We start from the raw sequence: 20034 nt of genomic DNA on the forward strand, positions 1-20034 counted from the left end.
AATACCAATATGTAGGCACCAGCCCCCAGAGGTTCTTTAGGGTTTTAATACTCCTCAGGTGATTCTAATCTACAATCGGTGCTGAGAACCAGTGTTTTTAATACTCATCAAGTGATTCTAATCTGCAATCAGGACTGTCTCTCGCTCCCTTCAGTTTCTACGGACTTTTCCTAGCTGTCTTCAGTAGCAGTTTTTACCAAATGCTTCTCAGATCTTAACATGACACTAACACCGCTTAGTAATTGGGAATTTCAACAGGACTAGTTCAATGAAGGAAAAAAATGGAACCCCAGAGACCCCACTCTGTCTGACCTGCACCTCCACAGGCTTTAATCAAGTAAGTCTCTGACCTTGTCTTGTTCTTAACTCTTCAGCACCAGTGATTGTAATTGTTGTCGCTGGAGGAACTTACCAGGTTGGGTTCTGTTCTCTTCTAAGTGAAATGGAAGCTCGTTGGTGATAGTGGAATTCATTCATCTCTTTTCAAATTTTCTAAAATCTATATAATATGTGAGATGCTTATTAGCAACTGAAACATGGACCAGAGGAAAGTCATTGCCTCTCGAATGGTTGGACTCTCCAAAATTTCACTTATTAATATAATTATCAATTCCAAGAATTCCAGTATTTTAGTCTTTATTTTAGTCTTCAAAGTAAGCACTGAATTTCCAGGCAAATATGTCCTGGTTGGGGAGATTGGTGTTAAAGTGAAGAGTAGTTTTCAAATCACTCTGTCTTTTTTCCAATCCTCCTTTTCAAAGGTCAAGACTCACTTTCAGCTGTAAAATAGTGTTCCTTTCTGTGCTTTGTGGTATCCAAACTTTTGGGAAAAAGGATGAGGTACATCTGCCATACTAGCATCTCCCAGACCGACAGCTTTGAGTGGCGTCACTCAAAATGGGGAAGGAATCACCTCTTCCTCACAACTCGTCTTTCTCCTCTTCTGCACAGATGCAGGCTGCCCGCTGACTGTTCATAAAGGGCCGGCAGCCCAAAGTCCATACAGTGTTGAACACAGTATCAGCCAGGGAATCACAGGCTACTTGAAAAAGATTAAGAGAAATATAAGGGTTAATATACAAGACTACTGCAAGTAGTTGAGTAATTTTGAAGAGGCAGTGTATTTCCAAGGATAACATGATACCCAGAGGAAAGTTAGAAGCAGTGACCCAAATACAGAATTAAAAGGAAAAAAAAAAAAGATTTATGAGAAGCTTTTTCAGAGAAGCTTCTAGCCAATCTAATAAAGCAGAACACACTTTGAGATGCTCTCCTTTTATGGGGCCTCCAGGTCAAAACCATGACTAGCAATCAGAATCTCCCACATCACTATGCTCACTCCATGGAAAATTACATTTTTTTTCCAGAGGACTCAAATAACATTGCTATGTTTCCTATAGCTTTCCCTATTCAAGTGTGGGATAAATAACCTAGTTATTTATTACCTAGTTACTAATATTTTGTGAAAGATTTGTGCATCTGTATTCATCAGGGATACTGGCCTGTAAATTTGTGTGTGTGCGTATGGTGTTCTTATCTGGTTTTGGCATAGGTAAGGCTGGCCTCATAAGACTTGTTTGGAAGTTTTCCCTCCTCTTCAATCTTTTTTTTTTTTTTTCCAGTTTGACTGTTCCCAGTCTTAGTTGCAGCTTGCAGAGTCTTCACTGCCACATCCAGGATCTTTAGTTGCAGCTTATGGGCTCTTAGTTGGAGCATGTGGAGTCTAGTTCCCTTGACCAGGAATCAAACCTGGGCTCCCTGCATTGGGAGCACAGAGTCTTAACCACTGAACCACCAGGGAAGTCCTGTCTTCAACTTTTTGAAAGACTGAGGGGGCTTCCCTGATGGCTTGGATGGTAAAGAATCTGCCTGCAATGAGAGAGACCCAGGTTCATCCTTGGGTTGGAAAGATTCCCTGGAGAAGTGAATGGCTACCCACTCTAGTATTCTTGCCTGGAGTATCCCATAGACAGAGGAGAGAAAGATTGGTATTAATTCTTCTTTAAATGTTGAAGCCGCTTAAATAGCTGATTAATTTTTCTTTGAATGTTGAAGCCACTTTAAAAGTGAAGCTATCCAAACAGGAACCTCACCTGAATCTAGAGTCCAGGGATTTTATTGGGCATCAGTTACATAGGCATATGGTGCTTATGTGACTGATTTCAGTCACTGGTACTCCCAGACCCCCAGAAGGAAAGCAGGTTATTCACCATAAAATACATGATTGTATAAGCCATCTAGACCAACTGGTATAGTGTGGCTCAAGATCTTGGGCATCCACAACATCTCATCAGTCAGAATTTTCTAAGAGTTCACTTCCCCAGAGCTGATGAAGGGCTAGTCATCAGCTAACATGGCTAGAAAATAGCCATTTCTTGGGAATGTGCAGAGTTTTAATAACCCAGATCTTTTGGGTTAGACACTTTCTGTATCACATGGAACAGATACAACAACAGAAATCAGAGATGAGAAAAGAAATGGTAGAGAATAATGTTCTTGGCTAAATTTGAAGCATCAATTTCGAAATAACGATGCAAGTTTTTCATGTCTTTTAATAATATTTTTTATAAATTTCAATGACTTCTCTTAAGAAATAATGCTTATTAATAATTTTTTTGAAATTTGATGTTTTTGTTAACTTCATGTAAAATTTATCTCTAATTAAATTAACATGTATAGAAATTTTCCACCTTTGAAAAAAAAGTGAAACCATCTGATCCTAAATTTTTTGTTTGTTGGGAGATTTTTGATTACTGATTCATTCTCCTTACTAGTAACAGTTCTGTTCAAATTTTTCTATTTCCCCATGATTCATTCCTGATAGATTGTTTGTTTTGAGAAATTCATCTGTTTCTTCTAGGTTGTCTAACTTGTTGGTGTGTAATTTTTCATAGTAGATTCTCATGGTCCTTTATATTTCTGTGATATTAGTTTTAATGTTTTCTCTTTTATTTCTGATTTTATTTTCATCCTCTTTTTTTTCTTGGCAAATGTAGCTAAAGTTTTGTCTGTTTTGTCTTTTTAAAGAAAACCTCCTAGTTTAATTGATCTTTTCTATTGTCCTTTTAGTCTTCATTTCATTTATTTCCACTCTGATTTTTCTTCCTTCCTTCCTTCTACAATCTTTGGACTTCATTTGCTTTTCTCTTACGAGTTCTTTGGGGTGTAAAGTTAGGTTGTTGATGTGAGATCTTTCTAATTTCTTGATGTTGAAGTTTATTGCTATGAACTTTCCTCTTATTAATAGAACTGCTAGGAGGGGTAGTTAGGGAGTTTGGGATTGACATGTCCACACTGCCATATTTAAAGTGGATAACCAACAAGGACCTCCTGTCACTCAGGTACCAACAGGGAACTCTGCTCAATATTTTGTAACAACCTGATTGGGAAAATAATTTGAAAAGAAAGATAAATGTATATGTATAACTGAATCACTTTGTTGTACACTTGAAACTAGCACAACATTGTTAATCAATAATACTCCAAAATAAAATAAAAAGTTTTCTAAAAAATTAAAATAGACCCAAATAAGTGGAAATACATCCATGTTCAGTGGTCAGAAAACATAATTTTAAGATGGCAATATTCCTCAAATGGATCTACAGAGCCAACAGAAGTCTTATCAAAATTTCACCTAACTGACAAATTGAACCTAAAATTCATGTGGAAATGAAAGAGATACGGAATATCTGAAAAAATCTTGAAGAAGACAAGGTTGAAGGACACTTCTTGATTTCAGATTTTACTACAAAATTACAGTAATAAAAACAGTGTGGGACTGGCATAGATCAATAGAATAGAATTGAATTGAAAGTCTCGAAATAAACACTGCAATTATGACAAACTGATTTTTTTGACAAGGGTACAAAAACAATTTCATGTGGGAAAGAATAGTCTCTTTCAACAAATGGTGCAGGAACAAGTGGTGGAAAAGAATAGTCTTTTATTTAACAAATGGTGTATATCTATATACAAAAGAAGGAAGCTGGATCTCTTTCTTGCACCATACAGAAAAATTAACTAAAATGGATCATAGATCTAAATATATGAGCTAAAACAAAACTTTTAGAAGAAAACATAGTGACTTTGAGTTCAGCAAAGCCCTTTTACATATGACGTCAAAAGACATCAAGAAAGACATCAAGAAATTTAAAAGATAAAAACGGACTTAAGCAAAATGTAAAACTTCTGCACTACAAATTATATCATCAGGAAAGTTAAAAGTCAACCCATAAAATGAGAGAAAGCATTTGCAAGTCATACATCTGTTAAAAGATTTACATCCAGAATATATAAAAAAGTCTTATGACTCAGTAATAAAAAGAGAGCCCAATTTTAAGGGGGGCAAATGAATAGACATTTCTCCAAAGCAATTATTTAATGGCTAATAAGCACATGAAAAGATGCTCAATATCATTAGCCCACAGGGAAATGTAAATCAAAACCACAATGAGATATAACTTCACACCCAATAGGGTCTATAATAAAATAGACAGGTAATAACAGGTGTTGGCAAGGATGTGGAGAAATTGGAGCCTTAATATATTGCTGGTGGGAATGTGAAATGGGGTAGCTATTTTGGAAATCAATTTGTCACAAACTTACCAAATAACCTAGAAATTCCCCTCCTAGATATATATCCAAGACAACTGAAAACATGTTGCCACAAATACTTGTAAATAAATGTTCATACCAGAATTATTCATAATAGTCCAAAGTGGAGACAACGCAAATGTCCATCAATTGATGAAAAAAAAAAAAAAAAAAAAAAACTTGTTTTATCCATATAATGGAATATTATTCAGCAATTAAAAAGGAATGAAATACTGATGCACACTACAATATGGATAAACCTTACCAAATGAAAGAATCCAGTCACAGAAGACCACATATTTGTAATTCCATTTATATGAATTGTCTAGAATAGCAAATTTATAGAGACAGAAGACTAATGGTTGCCTAGCACTAGACAGGGGAACATTGTGGTGAGACTGCTAATGGCTCTGGGATTTCTTTGTGGAGTGATGAAATTGTTCTAAAATTTATTGTGGGGAGTAACTTGACCTGACCCTAGATTAGCAGAAGGCATTTTTCACCTTTTATAGGTTCAGATAGAAGGATACTCCCATTTACAGAGCCTCATTAATTATTCATATTTTCAAGTCTATGCACATTAGAACAACATTCTAGACATTGGTCTATAACAGGAGCCAAGATTCTTCCTGCGGCTGACTTTCCCAGTAGCATAAAGCCAGCTCTTCATAAGCCTGAATTTCAAACTTTACCATCTAAAAGTATGTAACAGTAATAACTTGGATATATTGTTCAGGCTTCAGAAACTAAAGAATTACAATTTTCCTAAGATAAATTAGGAAAAAGAAATTATAGAATCACTGCTAGAAGTTAGGCAGCTAAGCAGTCGTTTTAAAATAATTATCCTCAAGGATATAGAGAACTTTACACAAGAAGAAGATAGGTTTTTAAAAATTCTTTCTCTTACTGAGAACAACAATAAAAAAAAGCTTCAACCCAACCCCATACACCTATACAGAATAATTCCTGATATGGAAAATTATTTAACAGTGGAATGGATAATGAAAGCCAGTTGGGCTACTCTTGCTCTGGTCTTAGAGGATAGATTTTTATCTTCTGGGAAGGCTTTGGTGTGGCCCTGTCCATCAGGAGTGGCGCCAGCAGCTCCTGGGCAGGATAGCAAGAACTTTAGTGAAGGATTGCCCAGAGTCTCCCTTCCCCCTTGCTTCATTGGTCACAGAGTTCTATAAAGAAAGATCAGTGAACTCTGATGGTCTCTTTGAGTAAAGGGGCTCTGATTACATTTCTGTGTGAAAATAGGCACCAAACTCTCCGCTCACAGGTCAATGCACTTAAGATACCTACCTTCCACATTGGAGACAAAGCCCAAACTCCGTTTAAGGTCAGAGCAGATAGAGTGGAGACACCATCGGAATTTTGCATCACAGCGATACTTGTTGGCACCACAAGTGTCGTAACAGACGTCCAGCTGGTTGCAGCACTTGGTCATTGCTGGAATGCCCAAGTCCATCTGGAGAAAAGTGAAGGAAGAAAAGAGAAGGAAGAAAATGCCACATTTAGACCAAGGACCTTAGGCAACCTTCCCTACCTTGTTCTCAAATTCCTGTTACAGATTCAGATCAGAAGCACCAGATGACTGGAAAGAATACATCAAGTGGACAGTCACAGCATGCTAAGTTTTGATCATGATCTAGTCATAAGTTTAATAACTTTGAATGGCCCCTTTTTCTACTTTTTCTTTTAGATTTTAGTAGTTTTCAAATTCACAGGCCATTAGGGAGCTAAAAATAGAAAATCAGAAAGTGAGTGCAAGAGGGCAGAGCTTCAGTACTTTCAAATTCAACTAAAACCTTTACTTTGTGAGATTTTTTTTTTTTAACCAAAGATTCCAAGGCTCAGAAGTATGAAAAGTTAAGCCTTAGTTTACAAAGAGGTCACCAGGATTTTGCAGGGACCCATTCCATGCAGCGCTGTTTTAAGTGTGTGTATCTGTTTGTAATGTGTTGGGGAACAGAGTAGGGTATAGAACACAGTTCCTGACCACAAGGGGACTACGATCAAACAACATCTAACATATATATATACATACACATTTATAAAGTATCCTATAAGCAATTATAAATCTGTCATAAACTAAGTTCATAGACTTCCACACACAGAGATATCAAATGGGAACTTTTGTAGAGGATTATTAGATGATGGTATACTTAAGATATAACAAGTAAAGAAAGGAAGTAATAAGCAAATCATACATAAGCAAATCAACCAGTTAGTTTAGTCATTCAAGGGTCTTATCAGTGTGATATATATTTTTTATTATATGTACTTTTTAATTAGGGAGAAAGACAAGTTGATAGCTGGCCTTGACTTCCAAAGTAACAAGTTAGATTTGATTGGGCTTCCCAGATGGCATAATGGTAAAGAACCTGCCCGCCAATGCCAGAGACATAAAAGATGTAGGTTCCATCCCTGGGTTGGGAAGATCCCTTGGAAGAGGTCATGGCAACCCATTCGTGTATTCTTGCCTGGAGAATCCCATAAACAGAGAAGCCTGGTGGGCTACAGTCCATAGTGTCACAAAGAATCAGACATGACGGAAGCAACTTAGCTTGCATGCACTTGAAGAGGGAAGGGACATGGTACAATAAGTGATTAAAGAGAAGTAATCAGAGGAGAACGAGATGGTGAAGGAGTAGGTGGACGTGGAGTACATCTCTCTCCACGATTACATCAGGAACACACCTTCAGACACAGAGATGCATGCAGAACACCAGCTGAGAGCAGACAGGAGTACCTGACCAGTGGAAAAGAATATATAGAACCACGCAAAAATCCGTAGGACGAAGGAACTAGGGGGAAAAGTTGGTAGGACTGACCTGCCCTTGGCCAATGGGGGAACTGAAGCAGGGATCCAATCCCCACATCAGGGCAATTGCCTGAGTCATAGGAGAAACATTTAAGGCTTAGAGTGAAACAACTGATCTGTGGCAGCCTAAAGGGGATGAGAATCAGACAGTCCTTGCAGCAAGCCGTACATACCACAGACAGGGATGCTGGTACCCTGGAAGGCGTAACAGCTGGGAGCTGGAGTTTAGAGATTGTGGAGCAATACCAGGCGAGGGCCGCTGTTGACCTCGGAGAGACAGATGAGGGTAGCGGGTGGGGGGCGGATGTGAGGAAGGAGACTGTGCTGGGAAATGCCTGTGGAGGAAAGCCAGGCAGCCATGGAAGCAAGGCGATACTGCTGAGTCATGCGGAGGGGGTGGCGCCATCACCATAGCTTCTCCCCACACACCAGCATCGGTAGCTGAACAAAGAGGCTGGCCCATCAAACGCTTGATGCACTGAACGACAGAGTAGGACCCTACCCAGGGTGCTCCTTTAAGTGACTGATGCACAGAACTACAGAGTAGGACCCCAGCCAGGGATGCCCCTCTATGTGCCTGATGCACTGCACAACAGAGAAGGACCCCAGGCAAGGGAGCCCTCTAAGTCCCTGAACAGGCAGTGCTACGGAGAAAGTCTGGCCAAAGAGGCCTTCTGATGCCAGCAACAAGAGGCTCGAAAAAAGATTCTGATAGGGCCTCAACTCCTGCAGCAGAGGCAGTCCGTGTCCTTGCACACTTGGCACCGCCAGGGTCCCCACAAGCCAAGCAGCTGCACCACTTTCATCCTCAACTGTCAGTGGGGCAGAGCTGCCACAGGAAAAAAGAGTCTTGCGTCTGTGCGCACAGGGTCACTTTGGTTGTGTCTGACTCTTTGCGACCCTGTAGACTGTGGCCTGCCAGGCTTCTCTGTCAGGGAGGGGGATCTCCAGCCAAGAATATTGGTTGCCATACCCTTCTGGAGCACTATATTTCCTGCTGCCCTAGCCTCCAACTCCCCTGAGGACCTGGAGCTGCCAGAACCCCTGCAACCCAACCAGCTGCACCACCTCCACACCTGGCCCTCACAGGGGCAGACCCAAGTCCTCCAGGGCAGCCTCAGGAGCAAACCCCAGTGGATGACCCACATGTAGAGGTGGAAATCAAACCACAATTGAAACCCAGAGGCAGTGTGGCTAAGGAAGAAGACCCAAAACCTTCCCACCAGCTGTACAAGCTGCAGATTAAATCCACACGATCAACCAGGCAGACTCTGTGTCTGTGGAATATATAAAAGGTCATTGAGAGCTTCCACAAAGGAAAACACACTGGTTCTGATAACTGTGAACACTCGGGGCAAGAACACACAAGAGTAGGACCAGCTTAGAATCCAAAACAAGATATGAAATCCTTCTACCAATTTTTTACATGAAGCTTCTTTTCTAAAGTGAAAAATGTAAAAGGGTTTCTGAGAGGTCTTTAAATAATTATTACTTGTTTTTAGAGGAAGCTGATAGTTTGAGAGAAGGAAATGGCAACCCATTCCAGTATTCATGCCTGGAAAATCCCATGGACCGAGGAGCCTGGTGGGCTACAATCCATGGGTTGCAAAGAGTCAGACACGACTGAGCGACTTCTGTGTGTGTGTGATAGTTTGAGAAATAGTCAGTTGCAAAATGAAAAATGTTTTAGCCGGCAGCTGGTTGGCAGGGGACGATATGTGTGTGTGTGTCTGTAGATTTCTATGATGCTAATACTCCAAACATAATTGATTTAACAGTTCAGACATGAAGTCAGCCACTTGCAAAAGTCCTGAGGATACAGCAATCAGCCCTCACTGGTCAGTACCAGCTTGCTCCAGTACATCTCTAGAAAGTCTCACCAATTTAAAGAAGTCACACTTGTCTGATATATTTCAAATTAAGTTATGCTTGGTTCGCTAAGGCTCAGCTGATGTTTGCACTGGTGACTTCAAAGTTCACTACCCAATGGCTAATCTGAGGGACAGCTGCATCTGAGAAAAGGAAATCAGATGCTTTCTTTGAAAACTATCTCCTTTTCTCTGTATCCAGTTTAAAATACTAGTTATATTGCTCAACCATATTCCATAAGTGATGAATTCCATCAGAGGGACCTCTTAGATTAGTCTTAGTCAAAACCAGTCAACTAAGAAAACAATGGTGGTGTACATACTCTTTCTGGTACCTTCAGACCCAGGAAATAGGAGCTGCAGCCATTGGGCTCCTGAGGCTTGTAGCCAGGTCTGGGCATTGGTGCCTTTCCTAGCAGGGGAAAGAGAGGAAAGAAGCAGGAAGAAGTGTTTAGAAATGAAGCATTTGGAAACATTCATCAAATAAATATTGTCTAAAAGTATATTCAACTTTTCCTTTAAAAGTCACAGCTCATCACCGACTTAAATTAGGTGGTGATGACGGTGATGATATCATAAAAAGATAATCATCTCCAGACCAGACTGGCATTTTTCTCCCAATCTTGAAGAGTTTTATGAGCATTTATTTACTAACAATTCTAACATTTCTTACATGGGTGACCTTATCTTCAAGGTCACCATGGCAAAACCAAACTAAAACTTGAGGCCTCTCATTCTTCTATCCACTGTAAGACCACATACTATGCACAAAGACCACCGCCTGATCATACACTTAAGGGATCAGAATTAAAATAATACCACAAACATTTTTAGAATAACTTGAAGGAAATTTTGCAAGATTCCATAAATGTAGGCAAAGCATTATTTACCAAAATACAGAGAAAACATGCCTGTACAATATTGTAGTTGTTTGTGTCATAGAACTAAGGCAAAACTATCTGAAAAGCTTTGGATCGCTTGGTTTCTCCTCCATGGCTTTTGGGTTATTTTATAGTCTTGCAAATACATACAGAGAAGCCTTGTCAGTGTATCAAGGGTAGTCATTATAGATAAAGATAACCTTGACCTTAGATGACCTCAGAACAGTCATCTGCAGTGAGTATTTCTATGCCATTATCCAGATAAGAAATATGGGACTAAGAGATTTAGTGACTTGCCTGAGTCATATAGAAAGTGGGAGGAATTGGGATATAAATCCAGCTTTCCTATTTATCTCCGAAACCCATGCTCTTTCCCCTCATTCCTCTGCATCTTATAGGAGATGCAAGACATAGCCAAAGACAGAGGAAATAAGCCAAGAATTAATCCTCCAAGTGAGACACAGGGCATTTCTTCTTTCTCTTCTATAATTTTCTCCTATCAGGTATTTTATTCTTAACTATTTTGTATTATGAACTATTTCAAAACTAAAGTCAGAGAAACAAATACCTATGTACCCACTACACAGAGAAAATGCATGTCAATGTTGCCAAACTTGCTATAAATATTTTTTATGCTTAATTAAATGTTATAGTTGAAGTCTCTTTATACCCCATCTTTCTGTTTTAAGTTTTAGACGCTAAGTCTATGCTTTAAAGCTCTCCCTCCTTTTATTCTTAAAAATTGTCTGATTACTCTTGGACATTTACTCTTGCATACGAATTTGAGAGTCCACTTATTACACTCTACAAGAGACATCATCAGGATTTTTACTGAAAATACATTGAACTTACAGATTAATTTGGAGACAACTGAATTTCTTAGAATATTCTAAATTTCCAGACATGAGCCTAATATAGCTTTCCATTTACTTAGATCTTTCTTTATATCTTTCAACAGAGTGTTGTAATTTACTCCATATGTTTATTATATCTCCTACAAACTATATTATTCAGATGCTTAAACAGAATATTTTAAGAATATCAGGATCTAAAAATTAAGGCTCAGAAGGCTGGAATGATGTCTGCCCTTTTCTGGAACCGAGGCTACTTCTAATCTTCTGCTCTACTAGCCCTGGAATGTAGCCCTGGGTCTCATGATCCAAGATGGTGCTTCAGCCAACACATCCATATTACAAATAGCAGAATGGAAGAAGGAGGTAAAAAGGTCAGAGCCCCTCTCTTTAATAAATCCATTCCAGAATGTTACACACATCACTTCCTCTTACTTCCCTTTGGAGTTCCCTGGCTCAGATGGTGAAAGCATCTGCCTACAATGAGGGAGACCCAGGTTCGATCCCTGGGTCGAGAAGATCCCCTGGAGAAGAAAATGGCAACCCACTCCAGTACTCTTGCCTGGAAAATCCCATGGATGGAGAAGCCTGGTAGGCTACAGTCTGTGGGGTCACAAAGAGTTATCATATGGCAACACCTACTTGCAAAAGTGGGCTAGGAAATGAAGTTTTTTTTTTTTCAATGGAGGCAGCCATGAGCCCAGCTTGAAGTTGGAAGGAGGGCTTATAAATGTAGAAAAAATGGGGACAATAAGCAGTTTCTGCCATAGTCTGTTTGGGTATTTGTTACTGTGGTACATGTTTATAAGACGGGGTTCAAGATAGCCCTCAGTGATCCCTGTCCTGGTGTATTTATACCCGTGTGTACTGTCCTATGGTTGGTCTGTGTGACCAACAGAATATGGCAGAAATGGAGGTATGTGGCTTCCAAAATTACATTATAAAAGACTACAACTTCTGTCATGGAAAGGCCCATGTGGCAAAGAACTAAAGCCTCCTGCTAACAGCCACATGAGTTTGGAAGGAGATCTCCAGCTTCGGTCATATCTTCAGAGACTGTAGTATCAACAGGCAGTGTGAGTAGAACCCTTATTAGAAACTCAGAGCCAGAACTACCCAGAAGAGCGTCTAGATCCCTCACCCTGTGTGATACAATAAATGTTTGTTAATTTTAGCTGCTAAGTTTGGGGGTCACTTGTTTCTCAGCAATACTTAACTATTGCAGTTGCCATTATGATTTGAATCTCTTTTCATTACATATTTTTCTACAACAGCTTTATTGAAATAAAATTCACATATTATACATTCACTCATTTAATGTAATTCAGTGGGTTTTAGCTGTTAGACCATCACCACAATCTAATTTTAGAACATTTTTATTATCCCAGAAAGAAACCCAAGACCCATTTTTAGAAAAATCTCCATCTTTCATGTTCATCCATGTTGTAGCATGTACCAGCACTTACTCCTTTCTATGTATGAATAATCTTCCATTCTCTGGATCTACTACAGTTTGTTTATTCATCCACCATTAATAGACATGGTGTTTGTTTCCATTTTTTGGCTATTTGTGAATAGTGCTGCTATGATCAACTGTATAACAAGTGTTGGTTTGAATATCTGTTTTCAGTTCTTTTGTGTATATATAGCTAAGGAGTGGAATTTCTGGGTCATATAGTAATTCTGTTTAACTTTTTGAGGAACTATCAGCCTGCTTTTTTCAGCAGCTGTACTATTTTGTATTTCCACCAGAAATATACAAAAGTTCCAATTTCTTCAATCCTCACAATTTCACTAGAGTGTATCTGTAAGTGGTCTATGTATCTGGAACAATCTGAAGGCTTTGGGTCTTTCACCTCTGGAGAATTCACAGCCCTTGTCTGAATTTTTAAGTTTCTTCATTCTCTATAATTTCTCCTTCTGGGACTCTTTCTACTGAATGGTGAATCTTTTTGATCCTGTCCTTCTTGTATCTTAATCTCTTTTTTATATTTTCCCTATTTTTCTCTCTGTACTGAATTTTTATTAGCTTCATCAAATTTATTTTCTACTTTACTAATTATCTGTAGGTTGACTAGCTGTTAGATTATCTGATATGTAACCCATCCACTGAATTGTTTTCTTCCGATGACTATAATTTTTATTTCTGTGAGTTCTATTTAAATCTTTCAAATCTACATATCCATTTTCTTTATTTTCTAATTACATTTTCTATCCTTTCTTTTATATCTTTAATAATTTCAAATGTTATGGTTTTTTATCTCCAATCCTTGGGATGCCCTTTCATTTTTTAATGTCCACTGACTCTCCCTCATGGTGGATTATCTTTTCAAATGGTATGTAGTTGTTTTCAGAAGGGCTTGTTTTTCTAAAAGAATTCCTGTGCCCTGAGTCACATACTGTAGAGTAGTCCCTAGTAGCTTTTGCTGTGGCTCCAGGAGACTGAGGATAATTGAGACACACAGGTATTTGTTAATGTCTCAGCTTGGGATATTCACACCAGGCCAACTGAAGAGATTCAGATTCCTCATCTGTACATAGAATATGCTTCAGGTAGTGATTTTTTAGTGGGTATTTATTCTTCCTCCAGGCCCCACTCCCAGGTGGATAGAAAGCTTCTTTGCTACTTCAAATCCCTTTTAAACAGACTAGACAGTTTCCCAGGCTCTAAACTTTCTGCAAACTGTTCAATTCCAACTTCCCAAATCTTACAGTTCTTCTCCTCTCTCTGTATGAGCATTAAAGCACATTCCTCAGCCCATGGAATCTGTATATAATGTTCCAGACTGACGCCTCCAAGGACCACAGCAGCATAAGCTCCTGCTACCACTTTGGTTTTGTGTTTCCTCTTCATTTCAGGAACTTGAAGGTTTCCCTTTATTTCATTCTAGCTTGAGTGTATATGTATTTGTTTTAATATTTAATTCCCACTCAGCCTTTCTTATTATTTGTAATGGAAGTGTCCTGTACTCGTTGATGGAGTCTGCCAGCCCACCAGTGATTCTTCCATTACTTTTCAAAGGCCTTGAGAAATATAACTTAGTATTGATACTCTACTAACGTGTGTGTGTGTTGCACTGGGAGGAGGGGAATGGGTAAAGTGTATTAAATAATACTAGTAATCAAATTATACATATGGAAATAATCACACAATTAAATGTGTATTATCTCTCGGAAGTGAGACTATGGTGATTTTATTTCTTCTTTGGGTTGTTATTTTACAAATGTTCTACTTATACTAGGTTTATAGAAATCAGGGGGAAGTTTTCAGTAAACAAACAAATGTCTAAATTTGATGGTGAAATTTAACTCTTTTTCTGATCAAGGGTTTTTGCAGCAGACTCAGTCCAGTTTCCTGAGTTACCCTCTGCCTTTTTTGGACTTAATAACTCACAGAAGATAAAACTCCCAGTTTGAAAGATAATGGGTCACCAATTATAGACACATCCTATCTGGCCTGCTGTTGATGACAGTTACTTTTACTGTATTTAATGTTTCATGATAGTTGCAGAAAGTCTATTGAGGAATGAAGTTTGAAATAAAAATTCTAAGAAAAAAGGTGATGGTTTGAGTCCAGACAGAAATTATGTCCCAGATCCTCATGTTACAGTTGGAGCAGATTTGAGTTGTGTTGCGTCTTTTCAGTTTGATGTTTCGAGTCTAGGCATCAGTTATGCACGATGTCACAAATTAGGTTTATTTTTGGGTTTTGGCTACTTATAGGAGTGAGAGGCTGACCACCTGATCTGGGTCAGCTTAGCGAACGCTGGTCCAAGTCCAGCCTGTTCTTGTATAACCTGCCAGATAAAAATAATTTTTATATTTTTAAATGGTTGGGGGAAAAGTCAAAACAAGGATAATATTTTGTGACGTATTAAACTTGAAATTAAAATTTTAGTGCTCATAAAAATTATTTTCAGAACACCACAACACTCATTCATTATGTATATTAGCCGCAGATGCTGTCACAGAAAAACGAGCCAAAAACTGTTTCGATCTTGATGTGAGGATGGTCCTTTAAGCAAGACAAAAAATGCAGAAGATATAAAGGAAGTACCGATAGACTTGTGGAAATTTAAAACATCTGACTAAAGTGAAACACCACAGAACACTGAAAAGACAAACAAGGGAGTTAGGCATGAAATGCGAGTTCTACCAGCAGACAGTCCACTATCTTCTGGGCCCAACCAGTTTTTCTCCCTGTCACAGTAAAAATGTCTGGGTTTTATCACCCAGGTCAAGGGTTAAGCCACACGGGAGGGTGTGTACTTTCTCCCCACGCAGCTGGTTCCAGCGGAGGCAGTTCTGTGCTCCATTAGGGGTCGACCTAGTGGTCAGAGTGCCGAATTTGAGGTGCACATTTTGCTTCCTGCCAGAAACCCTCAAACACAGCATGAGGAACACAGCAAGGGGGCAAAACAGAACTGTGGCAATTTAACTGAAGCAGTAAACTCTATCAGCAGTAAACTCTATTCCAGTCGCTAAAACAGATTCAGTTACTGTATGAGGTCAAGTGAGCGACTTGTCCCAGAGATTTGTCTGGGACAATCACTGTTTCAGTAAAGTCCTTCGTCCCAGGAACCACCGGCCCCCAATCCTGGCAAACCTCGACAGTTCATCATTTTTCCTGAGAACAACCTTTGCCCTCTAAGTCAGTAGCTCTTTCCTTTTTTCGGGCTATACATCCTCTAAGAATCTGATGAAGGCTGTGAATTCTTTGCCTGGAAAAATACACAAACTCACAGGTTCATAAAATTCTGCTCTAAAATTTCAAAAGGTGAAAAGTTCTCTAGAAAATAAGAACGCTGATGTTTAAGGATACCTGCTTTCCTAGAACTTAACCCAAGAAGAAAATTATCCTTTTATCCAAGTGTGACAGTGTGCATGAATATCTTAAATCATGATATACAAGACACAGAAACTCTGCCCCAGAGACCTTCATAAAGACACAGAACGTCTAAATCATCATTTGATGATTTCTTCCGGGAGCTGAGAGGGTGTTTTCCAGCCACTGGAATTTCTGTGTTTTTTAATTTTGTATTGAAAAAGAATCGGAAGAATCTGATTGCATAGTTAACTTGTTGACTATCTTTCTCAAACATTTATAAAATTTGTTTGGTACCTGCCATGCTCCATTTGGTAGCTTGGTTCAGATGTAAAGAATCTGCCTGCAATGCAGGAGACGGGGGTACAGTCCCTGGGTTGGGAAGATCCCCTGGTGAAGGGAATGGCTACGCACTCCAGTATTCTGGCCTGGAGAATCCCATGGACAGAGGAGCCCGGTGGGCTGTTACAGTCCATGGGGTCACAAAGAGTTGGACACAACCGAGTGACTTTCACTTTCTAACAGCACTACTTCTTTATATACAGTGTCTTTAATTCTTATAACCATCTAGCAAGATAGATATTATTAACATTAGATATAAACATGAGGAAACAAAGGTTGAGAAAGTTAGGTAACTTGTGCAAGGTCCCTAGCAATGAGACGTCCTGCACCTCCACCCTCAGATCAAACCCTTGATTTTCCATCAAAGCCTGGTTCAAGGACCATTTGTGCTGTCCCTAGAACAGCCCTACTGAGTCAGAATCCCTGAGGTGGGAGAGGGTGTTCCCATTAGTGCAGACTCCTTAAACCAGGTGTATGTACCATGTATGCTCTTGATTTGTGATGGATCTCTATATTTAACCCAATCCTTTGGTAAATTAAGATTTTGTGTGTTAACATGAAAACAAACTGTAGGTGGAAGAAGTGTGGCAAATAGTGTTGACAGCTAGCAGGATACAAGCACAAATTGCCTGTCTGAACAACTATGAGCTGAAGTGCTTCCAGAATGATCCCTTAAATAGTGTTGTCTACTGTAGCCACAATTTGTAATCACCTGGGAAACATTAAAAAGAATGATGTCTGGGTCCAACCTAAGGAGATACCCTTTTAATTGATTTGGGCAGCACAGGTTTTTTAAAGCCGCCCAGGTGATTCTAAGTGCTGAGTGAGGTAGGAACCACTGTTTTAAGTAGTGATAAGCACCTATGAAATGGCAGTTTTTCTTGTAGACTAACTGTTGCTAAATTGTTCCTTCTGGAAAAAAATGCAGTTTTTAAAGCAGTTTTTTTTTTTCTCCCTCAAAGTATGATCCCAGGACCCTAGCAGCAGCAGGATCACCTGGGAACTCTTAGAAATGCAGATTTTCTGGCCCCGCCCCAGACCTACCCAACCAGTATTTGAGGGGTGGGGGTGAAGCAGTCTTTTTAAACAAGCCCTTAAGGGGATTTGCAGCACAGGCAAGTTTGGGAGCCAGTGCTTTGGAGAAAGTGTTTTGCCCAAGAAATGTGTCACAAAGCAAACTGTAAAAGAACAGTCAGTTACTAGATGCTATTTGTTCAAAGGCCTGCTTGGTTCTCAGTCCACTTGAGGAGACTGTACTGTTTGGGTGCAGCCTTCAGGTTCTTGGCTCTCTGCATTGCAAAGGTAAGAAGGCTTAACCCCCTCTTTCCTATGTGGTTTTCAGGTCCCTCTTTGGACAGGTTCCGTTTTGCAGAGTAACTGGAGTTACTTGCGACCCTGTAATCTCTCTGTTGACTATTCCCACCCCACCCAACCCCCGCCAGCGATTGCTGCATCGACTGACCCAGGTGGAAACTTGAAACCAAACTTTGCTGAAATCTTTTAATGCCATTTTACTAGACAAGAGGGTTTGGGTCTTGTTTCTCTAAAGAAAGAGAAAAGAAGAAGAAGAAAAAAATCCTGCTGTTATCTATTTGCTAAACCACAGACTTAATAAGTCTTGTGTTGCCTCTAGGAAGGAGCACCTATGTTTATTAAATACCTGGAGTTAACCCTTTCCTGCCCCATCCATGCAAACTCTGTGAGCATGGTCCCTGTGCCAAGGCACCTCTGCATTTGTCCAACACACCTTGGATAAAGACGTGGCTAGCCGTCCAGGTGGGCCCTATCTAGCGCAGGTTTACTCTATGGAATCTTCACAGAGATGCTGCAGCTTCCTTTTTTCACTGTCTCCCTCTGAGGTTAAGGCTTCTATTCTGTACAAATTTTGGTTCTGGAGTGTTAACCACAGTCTCTTAGTCACTTTCCAGTTTATAAGAAGAGATTGCCCCTGCTCAGGGTTAAGAAAGGAGTGCGAGACATTGGCTGAGTCCAGTAAGTATGTGGCTTTTTTGAGTCTCTCTCCAAGCTGAGTTTTATCTGTTGTGTCTAGAGAGGATATTTCTCAAGTGTTTGCCTGCTAGGCTCGATCACCATTTTCATCTCTTAATCCCACGCTGAAACATTTGATAAACTAAACAATGAAATGGATGCTATTAGGAGACTGTGTGTGGTTTCAAAAACATTTTCTTTGGAAGTTACCCCTTGCCTCCCAGCTGTAAGGTCCAGGGCCCCACTTTCTGCTCCCATTACACTGAATTCCAGTGTAAGGGGAGAGCAAGAACGGGCCTCAGGGTCTGCTGTTTTGCAGCTGGGCCTGCACCCAGCTTCCCATGTACCCTCTTTACAACTCAGATGAGGTAGTGTTCCTACCCATTCAGTTCCACATCCAAGACCAGGCCTGAGGGACAGTGTGGTCACTCAAGGCCTGATCCCTTGTGGGCAGAGGCGGCTGGCAGATGCCCATCCTGCTCACGGAAGGCCTGCCATTGCTGACCGAGGCAGGGACAGCTCTCTCGGTGCGGGGTGGGGTAGGGGGCAGGATGGGTTAGGCAAAGTGATCAGAGACTGACACAGTTGGGAGGAAGGTGTGAACTGGATTAGGGGGAGAGGAGAATCCATTTCCAAGCTAGGCCCAGAGTGACTGAGGAAGCTCAGAATTTTCTGGCAGAATTTTCCCTGAATGATCAGCTTCAGTTTTCAGCCCTAGGAACATCTCACAAAGACATCCCCTATTCATTTTCCTCCTTGCCCTTGCCACCTTTTCCTAAGTATCTATCTGCCTCAAAACAAACCCATTAAAATGGCCTCAGGGAACAATATTGCAAAACTCCTTGGAGTAGGTTTGCCAGATAAAACACAGGAAGTGCAGTGAAATATATATTTCAAATAAACAATCAGTAATTTGTCATTATAAGCATGTTCCAAATATCTCAAATATTTTACCAAATATTGGTTGTTTATTTGAAATTCAGAGTTCGCTGGGCATTCTACATTTTAATTTTCTGAATCTGGCAACTACCCTCTAAGAAGTGGGTAACAGGGAAAAAGTGCATGACAGATTGTGGCCCTGCTCAGGCCGTTCACAGGTCCACCAGCGTCAGTCTCACAGGAAGAGGAACCGTGCACTCACCGTATCGGCACCTGTACTGACAGACTCCATTTTTCCCTCCCAGCAGTTCCATAAAGGAATCGAAGTAGCTGTTGACAGATTCAAAGCTGCCCCGGATGTGCCGAAGGCCCCAGTCTGAATAGGATTCCTCTTCGTCAGGGCTGGTGTCACTCTGAGCCAGGCCACCAGCCAGGCTGAGCCACAAAATCAAGAAGCTGATGGCCCGCGTCATCCTGTAGCCAGGTGGGTGCTGAGGTCCCTCCTCAAACTCCCCCAGCCAGTGTCCCAGGAAGTCCAGGTACACAGCCCACCGGCCAGATGCCAGGCAGGACTGGAAAAGGGATTACCTGGAACGCTCAATCTGTGTGTTCCCCAGAGGTGGACTTTAAACACAGCTATGGAGGTTAGGATGAGATCAGGGCAATTAGAAAGGGTAAAGGTTAGGCAGTAGGAGGGCCTATCTGGGGGACGGCTAGGGAGAGAGCGAACACTTCACAGTGGATTCCCCGGCCCTGGAGCAGAGAAGTTAGCCAGCTTCTGGAGGCGTACGTTGTGGTGCAATTGGAATTCTACCCCAAACAAGCTGGTTAACCTACAGATCAGTTGCAAGTTTGGTCCCCCAGGACCAGCCTCTTGACACAAAGGACCTGGCCACACCCCAAGCCAGTCACCTACAGTTGGTGTTTAGCGAGATACGGGAAGATGTATAAAAGACTCAGGAAACCCCCAATGATGGTG

At 40.5% G+C, this 20034-nt stretch overlaps 1 protein-coding gene across 3 annotated transcripts; it reads right to left on the bottom strand.

The window, feature by feature from the left end:
* Positions 1 to 619: 619 nt before the first annotated feature.
* On the bottom strand, positions 620 to 19686 carry PLA2G12B (phospholipase A2 group XIIB). Of its 3 annotated transcripts, none has more exons than XM_027531079.1 (4): positions 19318 to 19686; positions 9612 to 9700; positions 5899 to 6064; positions 620 to 1039 (listed from the first exon to the last, which is right to left on the bottom strand). In XM_027531079.1, exons 1-4 carry the CDS (start codon positions 19526 to 19528, stop codon positions 921 to 923), a joined length of 585 nt encoding a protein of 194 aa, XP_027386880.1. In that variant the 5' UTR covers positions 19529 to 19686; the 3' UTR covers positions 620 to 920. The 3 variants fall into 3 exon arrangements, with proteins under 3 accessions (XP_027386880.1, XP_027386879.1, XP_027386881.1); XM_027531078.1 differs by having other exon boundaries at positions 620 to 1042; positions 19318 to 19685; XM_027531080.1 differs by lacking the exon at positions 9612 to 9700 and having other exon boundaries at positions 620 to 1042.
* Positions 19687 to 20034: the final 348 nt, after the last annotated feature.

Source organism: Bos indicus x Bos taurus, chromosome 28 (assembly GCF_003369695.1).
Source record: "Bos indicus x Bos taurus breed Angus x Brahman F1 hybrid chromosome 28, Bos_hybrid_MaternalHap_v2.0, whole genome shotgun sequence".
Taxonomy (NCBI): domain Eukaryota; kingdom Metazoa; phylum Chordata; class Mammalia; order Artiodactyla; family Bovidae; genus Bos; species Bos indicus x Bos taurus.